A 15,446-nucleotide genomic window follows, 5' to 3' on the forward strand; every position below is an offset into this window, starting at 1 on the left:
GATCATAAATGTGACAAACTATCCGCTGAAGTCTGAGTCTCACTTGGCTTTATGGTGTTGGTCTTTAAAAGCGGAAACATGCTCCAGTTGCACAAAAATAACTACAGTAATCCTATCATAAATTTTAAAAGGATACTATACACACATCACAGCAAAACTATAAGTAGTAGTATAGGAATAGTAGCCTATCTATAATGATGCAATAGGAGGTAAAAGTACAATAAACTACAGTAAGATCATAAACGCACTACTGAGTACCACCGATGCGTGGTACTAAGTTCCTACGGTGGTAAGTAGTGATAGTGATAGTGATACGTTCTTATAGTGATAGGTAGTGATATTTCGTTACTGCCACAAATGTTTGAGCAGTGTGTGAGACCGCCGCCGTCACCGGACACGCCCAACCCAGGACATGAAGTCCTTTGAACCCTCGTCGTCGCATAAAGAGGACGGATTGTTCTTCCGTGAAAAACTACATTTCCCTGACGGCAGCGGGAGCGCTGTTGAGTAACAAGGTGGGGCTTTTCAATAGAGAAGTGAAGTGAAGCAACAAGTTGCCCAGGCAGCCGCTAATTATCCGCCGTGTTTCCAGCGGCAGGTGGTCACCGCAGCTCGTGAATGGGAGTATGAAACGTTTTGACCTGAAAGCCTGCGGAGCGCTGGGCTGAAATGGACGGCGCGGAATAACTTGTCTGAATCAATTTTTTTCGGTTTTCTTTTATTGTCTCAAGGACGTGGAAAAGTATAGAGCGCTAATTGTTAGACAAGTGTTTGACGGGCTGCGCGTCCGGCGTGCGTAATGCTCTCCGGAGTGGAGTAGACAGCCGAGACTTTTCCTTTTTTTTATTTTGTGTATTTCTTTTTTTAAGTTGAAGTGAGTTTCATAGGAAATAATGGCATTCGCTAGATTCAGCAAGATACTTCGCCTGCCCACTATTGAAATCAAAAAGAAAGTCAAGCAGTACGAGCACGTCCATCGAGACATCAACCCTAACGACATATGGGAAATCATTGGCGAGTTGGGCGATGGGGCGTTTGGAAAGGTGTACAAGGTGAGTGTTTTTACAGACGGGGGCGAAATGCGAATTGATGATACTGATGTTAGAGTAAACGTTTGGTTCCCAATTGTCATATTTCTTTCAGACTTTGGATAAGCTGCTTACAGTTAAATTGTTTTTGGCACCTGCTGTCACTGCTGGTACTTCGCATTTTCAGTTTGTTCCCCCTGTAACTTTGTCTCTTTTATGTCAGGGAAACAGTGACAAACAGGGGCATCATATACATGTAAAACTTCAAAATTATGTTCATGGCCACATCTCTTCCCAAATGAAAAATCACAATCATGTCCCTGTGCGTGTGGTACACAGTGAGTTAAAAGGGACCATTCTGGTATTCTCTTTATCTTCCATGGTATCACTAACATTTTCCTGTAATATTTTTTATAAGATATTACAGGCTACATAGTTTATAGGTTTGCTGTGATGCGAATATCGTAAATGATCTCTCACTTACAGTTTTATAAGAGATAAATCCTCTCTCTCTGATCACATGCGGGTGCTTCAACAACCCAGCATTGTTGAGTTTATGACTAAAACCTTGACTATGCGGCTGGTCCAGAGTCCACTCGAGAAGAAACTGAGAGAGTCACTAGTTTTGGGTGTCATGGTTGTTGCCACACCCGACTGGGATGGAGAGTGACTGTACTTGTTTCAGCAGAATCAGTTGACATTCAGCATCATATTCCCATTCCCATTACATGTCAGTCTGAGAGTGTTGCACTCCCTCCTGCTGAGGTCCACTTCACCTCCAGTTTGATGCACTAAATACAGTGACAGGTCAGTTGAGTGATGAATCCACACCCGAATTAGACTGTTTATGGTATTATAGTTTTACTCAATTACATTTCAAAGAAAGTATCCCACTTTTCACTCCAGCAGCTTTCTGAAAATACCTGCCGTTACTCTTAAAAAAGGTTTAGAAAATGTTAAAAGTTAATAGAAATGAACTTTGCAAATATGAACCAGCCAGTTTTAGGTTGAAGCAGTCAGAGAAAGCATGACACCACTACTGACCACCAGTGTCTCTTTAGGTTTTTTCACCCTAACGCTTGCCCTGAAATCGATTTTAATCCAGTCAGCGGGACGGTGAAAGCACACTTCATTAGTGCTGTTCGCGCTTCCCAACCTCAGCAGCAGTTTTGGCTCAGAGGAGCTATTTGATCTGGATCTGCTAGCTAGTTAGCCCCCTCTGTGAAGCACAGGCCCTCTGTGTCTGCGGCCCAGCGGAGCCCAGCGGAGCACAGTGAATGTCTTTGACACACCAGGGGCCTCAGTGGAAGAAGTGATGCCTTACTACAGGTCTGCATTGAACAGAAAAGGCAGTCTTTTTTTAGAGGAGTCCGCCTTATTTAGGTATTTTGTTTTTATTGGATAGTGTACATGTGTTCGGGAAATGAACAGGGAACACAGGCAGAGGGAGAGGGGTGTGGTATAACAGCGTGGGCTTCAAACTCATTAGGCTACACGTGATTTGACACATGATGACCCAACTCTGATTTGTGGTGGAGTGACTGGGACTGAGATAAACTTGCATCTCCCACCCATCCTGGGTGATTCAGGCCTCCCTCTTCTGCCAAATCTTACCCAATGCTCACTTTATGTTTACAAGATAATGTGTCATGTAATATCATAACCTGAAAATAAAATGATTCATCCAGTCATTCATCCCTAAGTATATGTTGCATAACCACAAGTCCAAGTTATAGATTGCGCAAATTGTCATATACTGTATCTCGTGAACAGAGCAGGCATGTGAGACACGAAAACACGAGTAAAGGAACCAGTTCAGTATACTGTGGAAACAAACAACGCTTTCATTTTGCTTCCAAGAAGGGGAAAAAAAACATACATACACCACCTAAGGCTGAGGGAGTGATTGAGCCGGGGGTTAAGGTGCTGCAAGTCTGAAGAAGCCATTAAAAGTCAGTTTGAATTCTGTAAACACGTCGGAATTCATTGATTTTTAGTATGTGTGATGACAACTCCCTCGTTAAAACTAAAGCCAAACTAAAAGAGACCACCAAAGAGCCGATAACGATCTTAAATGGACTTAACTGGAATAGTAATACTCCATTGTGATTAAATGTATTCAGCATCATTCCTTTTCTTCTTGCAGATAGGTACAGACAGTACAACCACACAGAAATCCGACACCAAATGACATAAAATGATATGAATGGCTCACAAAGAGGTGACAAATGAACAAAAAATTCGCCATCATTCCACTTGATTAATAGGCAGACTTAACTTTAATTGAGGACTGTGATAAACAGTCCAGTCTCCTTTTGTCATGCATATATCCAGCCTCTGCTTGGCTGCTGTTTCCTTTCCTTGAGTGCGAAGGAAGAGGAGGAGGAGGAGGAGGAGGAGGAGGAGGAGGAGGAGGAGAACTGATCCACACCTGCAGTTGTCAGATGGAGGGGAGGGAGGCAGGGGAGGGAGGCAGGGAGGGAGCAATAGACGGGCAAGAGAGGAAACCGTGGGCAGGAATCATGGGACCACTTCCTGTATCGCTCCCAGACCTCCGACTAATCAGCTTGTCTGTGGGAGGGAAAGGCCCCGAGTGGTGGATCTCAGATGTTTTTCCGCTGTTAAAAGTCCTTAACGCCCCCCCCCCCCCCTCCCCCCCTTGTAAGTATTTCCACAGTCAATCCAAGGCTAATTAATTGGTAGAGCAGGTCTGATGGGAGGAGCCTCAACATCTTCCTCACCAATGATATCGGCTGCTTTTCGAGCGCTATCAGACAGGAGTCGAGCAGAAAGCTTATAGACTTGGTTTGGGTGGGTGACAGTGCTGACAGTTTTTTTTTCCATACTTCTTGCTCACATCAAAAGACAAAGTTTTGATACTTGACATTTGAACAAACTGAAGCCCCCTGCTTTTTTTTTCCAACAGATTTCTTTGAGATTTAAAACATGAACTTTTCTGACTGTACAGTGTTGAGGTTGAAAGTACAAAGTGCCTCTGTCAAGCCGACACTGTAAACTAAAGGTCAGTGACACCGGTGGTGAGGACAACACCTCACTCTGCTGGTTCAGGAGAGCGCTAAGAGCAAGTCAAGCTGTGTGTGTGTGTGCGTGCGCGCATTGTTGGGAAATCATGCTTGAGACAGCTGTGGAAAAAAAAACCAACTTAGCAATATGGTCCCTCAGTTATCAGACACATACTGCTGTATATCCCTAGGAGTTTACACTGAAGCTACACCTTTTCATATATAGTCTAGTCTAATGGATCATTTTTAAGAGTTGAATGACTTTAAAGAAGATTGAAATGTTTGTTTTGTTGATTAAAATTGTTTGCTGGGCATGTGGCCACAGTGGGAGGCTTTTAGTGAAAGATAGATTGCTTTGCCACTTGGTTTAAGAATAAATGAGGCATTCAGACAGATAGCTTATGTACTGCAAGTCGATTTTAGGTTTTCAAGTCATTGATGCTGTTGTCAGTCACTTCATGGCAAAACAGTACATTCATGTTCATTCACTCCCCAAATAATTTTAATTGCATGTATACTTGCAGTCATGTTCACTGATCAAATATTTGAAAACAGGAAGTTCTTTGTTTGTATCCTGGTTGTTGTAAATTACATGATTCTGAGCACATGATTTGACAAAATAAACAAACCAACCAAATCCAGAATACTCCCCATGGCTTCAGTGTGGCTTCATGGCGTGTGTGTGTGTGTGTGTGTGTGTTTAAGATCCATACACACGGAAACAAGCTGTTGTTGACATTCTCAAGTTTTCTGTGTCACAAGGCCACGGTATCATATTGTCCCCACCGGTGTGTCAGTGACGTCGGCCGACAGGAAGACAGTGAAGAAGTGTCTCATGCACTCGTACATTGTTTGCACTTTATCACTACATACCAGGATTCTTCAATTTGCTCAGCCCGGCCGGGACCTGAATTTGAGAAATGTAGTCTCACCCATGGGACCCAGTTTGATGAAAACATTGTAGGACTGTTGTCAAGTTCTGACCCAGAAAAATGACTCAGAAGCTTTCAAATTTGCTTAAGGTTGCCAGGGATTCACTCAAGTCTGGCTTCAAGTGAACACTTCCGAAATTAACGGCATAATCGTACTGCAAAATGTACTGAACTGCTTCCAGACCTAAAATGCTGCAAGGTGTGCAGCTTGCATTGATCATGACTGTAGTGTTTGATGCCCTATGGTGCTTATAGGACATGCCAGTATATGTATGATAAAGTTTCACAAACTGGGGCCAGTTGCATAAAGCTAGTTTAAGACTAGTCTAAGCCTTAGACTGGTCTTAGATTCTCAGGGTAGATTAGTCTAATTTACACTGCATTTTGCTTAAATATTAAGACTGACTAATTTGAGATAGGAAATAGGACCTTCCCCCTGGCTAAGCTTGGGTTAAGAACTTTGTTTCTATAGCAACGAGTCGGCCTAACTGTCAGAGTGGGAAGTTTAAATACTGTAGCTATTTTATAAAATATGGCAAATCTTTGGTTTTTGGAAAGAGCCTGAAGAAGAGAGAGAGTCTTTAGAGACAGAAACAACCCATTAGAGATCTACAACAATCAAGAAGTAGTAGTAACAGGTATAAGTGTCTATAGCAAGCTTGACTTAAGGTCAGATTTAAGTCTAAAGACTAGGTCTTATCTTCTGGACCCTGAACACATAGTAAGTCTGACAGTCTGTTACATTTAAAGTTTAACTGGGAATTCAGTCCTTTGCTGACATATGTTTCAACCAGCATGGGAGGTATAATCCTTTGCTTTCTCTCTCTCTCCACACACACACACACACACACACACACACACACTAGTGTTCCTTGTAATTCACCCCAGTCACTTCACTGTGGGCCTCATCCTCATCTTTCCCCATAAGTCTCTCCCACACATCCAGCCATAACAGGAGAATTTTTTGTCTGTATGCATGCTTGCACTTGTTGGAATGAGTGTGTGTGCGCATGTGCGTGCGTGCGTGCTTGAATGTTTGCGGCTGCGACTGAAGCGTGAAACAGAAGTGTTGAATGGTTCCCTTCACTAATTAATGGGCCGCGTGCCGCTGAGCACGCTGCCCTGCTGCTGCTAGTGAAGCATGTCGCCATAGACACACGCAGGCTGGAGGGTTACGCTCCATGAACTTCCTGTCATGGGGAAAAAACTGTCCATCTTATCCCTATTGTCTCTAATGTAAAAGACAGTGTGCTAAACCTATTATTTGGAAGAATATACTGGGGAGATTGCTTGTGTTGTAGTGTGCACAAGCCTCATACTGTATGACCGTCAGTGTATGTGTTCTTGATCCAGATGGTTTTGAATCCAAGGGCTACAGTTTAATTTCAATACCAACTCCATAGATTCAGAGCAGTTCCACGCACGTCATGAAAAACAATGTGGTTTATGTACACAATCTCGCACATTTTCAAACACTGTGAACATTATGAACTTGACCCGGGTTCAAATCCCCATGCTGGCAAGTTTCCACCCTGCTGAAGTGTCCTTGAGCAAGACACTGAATCCCTACCATCAAGTGAAAAGAGACTTTCATTACAGGGATCAATAAAGTGTCTCATTCACGCTAAAACGTTCAGAGTTTCATGCAACGGCGGATGAGTGTCAGGCCGATGGAAAAATCACTTGCAGCGTTTATCGTCTTCGGTAAAGCGAAAGAGAAAACAAACTTGCATGTGGCAACACCAGGAGGGGGGGGGGGTCGAAGAGCAACATCCTCTTTGTGACAGGAAGCAGTGAGATTTGTGGAAAATGTGGTCTTAATTTTGAAAAATACTAGCACTAACAATACCACTGGTATGAGATAAAGGCTATCACTCATCTCAAACATGACCTCATTTGTTTTTAGTAATTATACCAAGGTATCACAGTTAATTTGACATGTTATATTGATGCTGCATGGAAAAATGCTACATGGAGCACCCAAATATTACAACATTTGATGAATACTTGATGAATATTTTCTTAACAAAAATGTGAAATACCCTTTGTCCTTTTAACCAGCTCTCAGTCAGGTGGAGAAGTGGGTCTCTCTCTAATCTCAGGGAGCAGCTGGGCCCGCGGTGCCTGATAAGAGCCTGCTGGCTGGGTGTGGGTCTAGCAGGCCGGGAGTCCTCTCCATGCTCCTTATGACGCTGTGACAGACAACATACAGGCAGCCTCTCCTGCACTGGAGCATTGCCCCGCCCTTTTATTGCTATGGTCATATGTACCTGTAACAAGCTCACAAGATTTTCACCAGATTTCACCAGACCATGAGGGGTATTTCAATTACCCACATAACTATAAAAAAGAATTGTATAATTAATTATTGCTGTTTGCTTTGATATTTGGTCTTATAGATGCCTTGCATGGCCACATCAGCATCATCTCTTACTTTTATAGACTTGCGTTCATGTCAGTTTTCCTTGACCGCTTTTGTTTTACTTTTATGTTTCTTGGCTTTATTTGCATTGCCTTTACTGCAAGTGCTTTGTAACTATTTGCATAGCCCTTTTCAAAACAAAGATCATGATTATTTAAGATCATTATTGTAGGCATACACTTGAAGTTATTTCATGATAGTTCTTAAAAGTTATCAAGTCAACTGAATAACCTGGCCTCTTGAAATGCCTCTCTGAGCTTGAGTATTTGGTTGGTGTAACCTTTGGTAACCTTGGTGTTTGTTTACTTCCAGAAATATGATTGTGTAAATCCTCCTTTCCATGGTGACTTGTATGGTGTAGGCAGGAGTCAGGAAGTTTGTCTCATCCGTGAACCAGTCATGCCTGATTCATCAGAACTTGCTTTTGAAATACTGCACAACCCTGGCCATGATTAAAAGCTTGGATGTCAAAGTTTATGAGTGTATGAATGATCGAGATCTTCAGAAATGTAGGCAGAGGTTATTTTGTTTCACGGCTCTGTGTTGCACATGGCCATTTTCTGCTTCACTGCTTTGCTCGAGTGAGTTGTGCACACTTTGTGGTTTCGAATGTGGGGCATTTTGCAACGTTGATGAAAACTTTCACATCCTGAAAAGACGACACACATTGCTCCAACTTGGGGTCCAAACTTTGAGCTTCCCTCGGTTATGTGCTGCACACCCTGTTACAGTTACAGTCTATAAATGCATGAATTTATGTTCATGTGCAGTCAGCGGGTTATGCAAGAGAGAAAGAATCTTGTTGATGAGTTGATAGAAGAAAATAGGCCACATTCTCTTTCTAGGCCCTCAGTTTTAGTGTCCTTCCCCTTTCAGAGCAGGAAGAAATAGTTCTCTACTGTTTGCAGTTACACCCAGCGAAAAGGCTTTTCAGTTGTTGGCATTTTCTGGCCAAGATACAACATTTTTATTATTTTCTCTGTCTCTATTTAAGGTTAGGGTTAGGCCTTTAGGTTAAAGTTCTGGTCACGTTTCTAACCCAATTTTTAGGTGAAAACTTCCAGTTCCAGCTTTTCAGCCTAGAAAGTAACAACAGCAACAGCTTTTTACTTTCAAGGAAATAAAGATCATCCTATCCAAAACCAAAGCCGATTCACACAAAGCTTAATGTAGGCTAACCAATCCCCCACAGCGCCTATCCGGCTTTCTGGGGATAACAATCATGTCTTAACCTTCTCTGTTGATCTTATGATCTGATTCAATCTGTATTGACCTCAGCTATGATCAAGGCCCAGACCTGTATTTACAGAAGAGCACTCATCTAGAATCAGTTTCACACTGTAAATCTTAATCAAAAAATGTGGCCAATGAAACATTATGGTTAGTGACCCTGAATCCTGACTTACTATGATCTATTTGCTCTGATCTGCTGGCTATAGATGTCTCACAGGGTTCCTACACACAGGTCTGCAAAGTCTCAAAATGTATGGAAAATTAATTTGAGAATTTTCAGGTTCTGAAGTATTTGCAACAAGTTTAGACTATCAAAGAAAAACTGTTGTCCTGTCCTGTTACACTGGCCCTCTGTCATGTCACATATTATTTCTGCTATAGAATGATATGGCCTAGTTTATAGTCATTTTTCCCTGCCACTATCGTATTGAACACCGACCAAAATCAGCTTCAGTCAAGACATTAAGATCTAAAAAAGGTGTGGAATTTTGAAACGGAGAATGTGTAGGAACCCTGACCTCAGTCGTCACAACCAGCTGTGGTTAAAGACCTTTAAGAGCGATAGTTTAAGGCTAGAAAGCCATTTTATGTACATTATCACTGAGAGGGGCAGGGGAAAGAAAGTGATACAGTACAGTGTAATAGTGCAATGACTTGGACTTAGGATGCACACACTAGTGACTAACTAGTGAACTCAATGACTGACCTCTTGAGGTCAGTTAATATACAAATAAACCTTAACCTTAAAACTTTATTTCATGAGTCTCCTTATAAAATGTCAGATATGATGTTCTAATGGTTATGACGCTCTCTGAAAGAGATAACAAAGCAAATTGCACTGAGTGAATTGTTAAAGGATAATACCGGTGTTTTTAGCTGCAACCTGCTGTTGGTATAATTCACTTGGCCAGTAGGGTCAGTCTGTCGGTCCCAGAAATTTACCAAAAACCCCATTGCACATATAGAGCTGCAGGATACAGAGATACAACACCTATGTGTTTCTCAGGCTGTCACACTGGTGCTTTAGCTCACTTGGTGGGGCAGCGGACTTTCATGCGGGATTCCTGAGTTTTAAGATCGATTTTTCCACCAAGATACAAACAAAAAAGTTACACCCCACACCAAGATTAATCTTTTAGTTTGATAACATTGATTGAGGTACAGCTGTGCCCGCTAACACCCATCCGGCACCAAAGTGTGCTAAAACAAACCGTAAAAAGAGCTTTCATATACTTTTTGTCTCAGGTCTGCTGCTAAATAAATCAAACCCTTTTTCTCTGCTTGTTCGTCTGAATAAGAGATCAGCGCTTCAACAGGCGTCTGCTGTCAGAGGTTAGGTTTTACTAGCTGGTGTCATTATGGAGGGGTGAGAACCACATTCCTGTTCACACACAACATGAAGGGGGTTGTACAGGTTTATGATGGGGCAAAGGTCTAACATACACACATTCTCCTGCAGGGAGTTGTTGTACAAGTTGTGTGTGTGTGCGCTTGTACGGACTATAACACACTTTCCAAGCAGAAAATACAGACGTCAGCATAACAGTTATACCACTGATTCAACCTGGATGTGATTGACCCCAGGGAAAGTGCTCCATCTCCCCAGTTATGCGAGTTCATCTGTCCCACTGACACTCTAGTCTTATGGCCTTTTGAATTATTTTTAAAACGCCATCAAAAGGGAGAAGGAGCTTCCACACCAGCCAGCTCTGGCATCAAGCCTAAAAAAAATGACATTAAGAAGAGATAGGAGTAAAACTTTTTTTTTTGCTATCTCAGCTTATTGTCCTTTATATAACTGGCAGGGGCGCGTCTCCTTGTCCCATTTGACGGTGCTTCTGATCTGATGCTTTTAAGCCAACACACCCAAAGTAACCGCTAATGCTTTAGTCAACACAGATGGAGTATCAAACGTTTTTATTCACAACTTGATTCATTTTGAAAAGATTATGTGTTCCTGAATACTGGATGATAGAGGCTAGGAGTGTGTGTGTGTGTGTGTACTTTGTCTATACCAGTGCATTATGTTTGTATACTTGCGTAGGGGTCACTAACTTCTCCTTTTACAGCTTTGCCCTTTCTAAAGCTTTTGTTTAGCAGCAGTGGGTGTGTTTCTCGGCAGGGAGGGTTGCTCTCATGAATTGTGGCCTTCAGATAGACGGCTACCGAAGACAGACAGACAGATAGATAAATATGCATGACAGATGGGGAGAGACAGACAGGCATGGATGACAAACTCATAGGGAGGGAGAAACGGAAACAAAAAATGCATGGCAGACAATGGAAGAGCCAGGCAGGCAGAGAGTACAGTAGGAGGACAGAACAACCAAAAAACAGCTAAAAAGACAAAGAGGAGCGTGTAAAACGACAAAACAAACAACAATTGGATACAGAGAAAGATGGAGAAAAAGGCATACAGACAGAGTGATGGATGAATGGATAGACTGGCATGAATATAGGAAGATAAGACAGGGAAACAGACATATAAACTAACCAACACAGTGTTTATATGTGGCTTAAAAGATGTTATGGGGAGTAATTTACTAATTCAAAGAAAGGCAAAGTATGCACATCCACATATTCAGCCAGGTGCTGGGACAAGGCAGCAAAATAGGCAAACTCTGGGTGAAAGCTACCAATAAAGTGATAAGGGAGTAGAGATCCAGTGTGCGGGTGTCTTGTTTTGTGAGTAATTTACTAGAGCTGAACAATTAATCGAAAAAAATAATAATAATAATCGAAATCGCAATATGAACTTCTGCAGTTTCCAAATTGCAGAGGATACAATTAATTGCTTAAGAGAGAGGAGCGTCCAAAATGGATTTCTGAACAAGGTGTTTTAGAGCTGCAGGTAATCTTTGGTCCAGGAATCAACAATATTGGTGAAAACCTTTCGTCATTCTCAAACTCAGTAAATCCTGCACACTGACATCTATTTTTTTTAACAATTATAACAATTTAACAATTTCAAAGTTCTAAAAAACGTATGACAAGAAACTCGCAAATGCAATATGTCGAATAATCGCATTTCGATTTTTTGTCTATCTTTTAGCCCTATAATTTACTAATCCCATCTATATGAGGTCAAAAAAATGACCTTGCATTAGATGCCTCAAATGTACAACAGCAACTTAACATTTGTGTCATTAGTCAATCTCCCCACTCCTTCAGACAGTTTGGTTGAAGCTTAAAAGTGGTTGTGATTTAAATAGTGAATCCAACAGTCTGTCTTCTGTCTGCCTTTCGGTCAGGCCGGGTGCTGCAGATAATCCACGTGCTGCCTGCACGTAAGCCAAGTCACTAATGAACAGGAAAGGCAGCCAGGCAGAGAACTAGTCAGACGAGCAGCAGGACAGACCAGCAGAAACAAGTCTGTGCACCGCATCCCTCATGGTCTCCATGGAAACCAGGAGCCAAACAAAACCCAAAGACTTGGTTGTTCCTCTTCTGGAGGAGAGTCTCACTGTTGTTGGAGTAGTTGGAGAGAGTAAAGCCTTGGCCTCTCTCTAAGAAGAGTTAGTGAGGTAGAAACAGTGCCGTGCTGTTTTCCCCGGGGAGAGCTAGAGCTGTGTAGTCGGAGAGTATTCTTGCGTCACTCCTACAGTCCTGTGGCTTTGCACTGTTATTATGTTATTATATTTTACTATGTTTTCTGTTTGACTTACTTCAGAGAGGACGTCTCTGTTGTAAGGCTGCGGCATCTGTCCTCTCTTTCACAATGCGCTGTTTCTTTTGTTTTCTTCTCACTTGACATTCACGCTGTTTTTATGTGTAGTAAATAATTCAAAACAGGTAAACATGTCGTCCACCATGACTGACGCAGGCTCCCCTTGGGCCAATCGGTAACGAGATGCATCATCCCTCAAAATTGGACTGGTGGTGTAGCAGTTAAGACCTAAGTGTGAAATTGTGACCTTTAATTATAGTGTCACCAGCAGGTCAGTTAGTGTAATGCTTTTAAACACCAGAACACCGCCAAAATGCATCATCCCTCTAAGCTTTGTCATAAATGCACCAGTTTGTGTCTGAGATATCACATTTGAGTTGAAATTGTTGACATTTAATTATAGCGTCCTCATCAGGACAATCGGTGTAATTTGTTTGTCAAAATCGGACTGGTGGTGTCTGAGAGATCATGTTTGAGTTTCAAATTTTGACCTTTCATTTCTTTAACTCCTAAAAACACTGGAACACAGTGGAAAAGATGCATCATCCTCCAAGTTTCATGAGAATCAAACCAGTTCCCTGTATGTACTTGCCATTATATTCTCTCTCCAAGTCATTTGGAGTGTGAAATTTAATATCACAAAGTGAAAGTGGAACCTTAACGCTTACAGTCTTTAGATAATGAGATTTTAAAATGTCACTCATCTGGCATGACAGGCTGTAAATAAGAGCTTCAGTCAGCTAGACTCAGTTTGCGTTTTGTTCCCTCGGCTGTGAAGGGAGAGGCTGCTGCTGGTTTCAGGCTGTTTCAAGCCTGTTTGGTGGGTGACATGTTTTCCGCCAGTTTAGCTAATTAGGTTAGTAAGATTAGAGAGCTTTGAGCAGGATGATGCCTCTTCCCGCAATGACTTTCTTATTTCTCTCTCGTGTGTGCATACCCAAGTATGTGCGACACACACACACACACACACACACACCCACACACCCACACACACCCTAACTTCTAGGAAGTCAGGGGGTCCCATGTGAGACACAATGAGGCGTTTCAGTGTAATTTCCGCTGTGTACAGTAATGGTACCACATGTGGACGTACACACACACACACACACACACACACACACACATACATGTGAAGACGCTCAGTTCTCTCTGTCTACCCACTTCTTCCACTCCCCCTATCCAGCTGAAGCCCAGAAGCGCATTCCTCAGTCTTGTTCCCACTGAGATGTAGAGGTGTGTGTGTGTGTGTGTGTGTGTGTTTGTCTGTGTGTGCACCATTCTGCGCACGCATTTGCATGCCCTTGTGAATGTCGGGTCGGAGGGTTGGCTGTTAAAAGGCGAGACTACACCACAGCATAAAGAAAGGTTATAACTCCCAGACCTGCACCTCTCCTTATCTCTTGTTTATATCTGTGCACAATTCTCACTGTTAGCATTGTTGAGTATGAAAGTAGGACTTCTTCACATCTTCACATGAAGAACGCATTTATATCTGACAAATCAGTTCGCCTCCATTTGTTGCACAGCTTCTGGCAGCATGTCTCGTATCTCTGTGTTGTCTGCGAGGCAAGTGTGCAGTGGAAACTTCGGGGAGGCGTATGTAGCCCACATAGAAAGCCTCTGCGGCCCACAGATACCCACAATCCCCCATGTAAGCCTAGTCACTCTGCAGCTCTCTAAATCTGAGACTGATGAACACAAAGCAAGGAAATGATGCAGAGAGCCTTTGGTTGGGGGAGAGAGACAGACAGAGAGAGTAAGATATAGAGTAAGATGAGGAAGAATGGCTTTAAATGACAGGTGTAATAGCACTAGTGTTGTCACAAAAAATACGTTTCAACACTACTTATCCTGTTGCCAATGTTTGAATTTAACATTGAATTTTTGTAAGCATGTGATACTTTCAATCGGTGTGTCCTGCAAGCTGAAGTTTCATTCCATCGTCTCCTATAGAGGCCGTATACATGCAGATGGCATATGGACTGGAATAGTTAAAAGAAGAAGAAGAATTGGAATAGTGAATTGCAGCAGTCAAACAGCTGAAAACATGTCAAACAGTTCACAACATCTGGACCTGAATCCCAGTTCACCTAAACTGGTTGATAAATCTGGTGCTAGGAGCGAAACTACCAGAACTATTTTGCTTACAGTGCCGACAAAGATGAACGCCCAACCGTCAATATGGCAACAGAACTTGCTAAAATATTTTTTAACAAGTTTCTCTGTGATGTTGCTTGATGGGTTTTCTTGTTTGCTGATGTATCGTAATAGTATTGAACTTTGTATTGGTATCAAAGTACAAATTCTGGTACTGTGACACTAAATAGGACTTTACAAGGCAGAGGCTTGGAGAGATTCACTGTAAAGGTAATGTAAGATGTGCAGATGAAGAGACAATAATAATGTAGCATTTGCCATTTGGTGGACACTTTCATCTAAAGTGTCTTGCTGTACCATGAGTGCATACATTTATAGTGGAGAGGTTAGCAGAGGAGTGAAAGTGTCAGATGTCTCGGTGTTTACAGTCGAGGCTCGTTAACTGACTGATGGCAGTAGGAGGCGTCCTGTTGACTCACACCGCCGGCTTTCCCTGGTGGGGGCAGATCGGCTTCTCAGGAGCTCTGTTTGACACACACACACACACACACACACACACACACACATGCTCATGCACGGTGTACCAAGACGAATTAAAGTATGTGTGTGTGTGTGTGTTGCTGTGTGCCTGCTCTGTTGATTCAGATGTTTTCCCACAGCTCCCGTGAGGCACTGAGGCATCAGACCCCACTGGGCTGTTTAGTCTGCCGAGAATCTGCAGGTCACCGGGTGCACATGTGCATGCACACACACACACACACACACACACACACACACACACGCTATGGCAGTCCGTCTCTTTCTCGTCGAGATACATCACTGTCACACTCATATCTTCACTAGCTTCGACCAGTTTTCTCGAGCACACACCAACTCTCACACTGTTGTTCACATTCTCACTCGCTAGCTAATGTTTCACTAACACTCTACTGGATTGTTCTTTCCCTGCTCTACCCTCGGCTTCTCTTCCTATAAAGAGAGGAGCGACAATCTCTATGAAAGATGATACATGATGTTTTGCATCACCAAAATGTCTTGTTTGTA

At 42.5% G+C, this 15,446-nt stretch overlaps 1 protein-coding gene across 1 annotated transcript in view; it reads left to right on the forward strand.

The window, feature by feature from the left end:
• The first annotated feature begins 610 nt into the window (after window positions 1-610).
• The window catches only part of stk10 (serine/threonine kinase 10), a 58,631-nt gene continuing 43,795 nt past the window's right edge, over window positions 611-15,446 (forward strand). The window contains exon 1 of the mRNA XM_071916312.2: window positions 611-1,052. Coding sequence (XP_071772413.2) covers window positions 894-1,052 — 159 coding nt within the window. The 5' untranslated portion in view covers window positions 611-893. The remainder of the gene's footprint in view (window positions 1,053-15,446) is intronic.

This window comes from Centroberyx gerrardi, chromosome 11 (assembly GCF_048128805.1).
Source record: "Centroberyx gerrardi isolate f3 chromosome 11, fCenGer3.hap1.cur.20231027, whole genome shotgun sequence".
Classification (NCBI taxonomy): Eukaryota; Metazoa; Chordata; class Actinopteri; order Beryciformes; family Berycidae; genus Centroberyx; species Centroberyx gerrardi.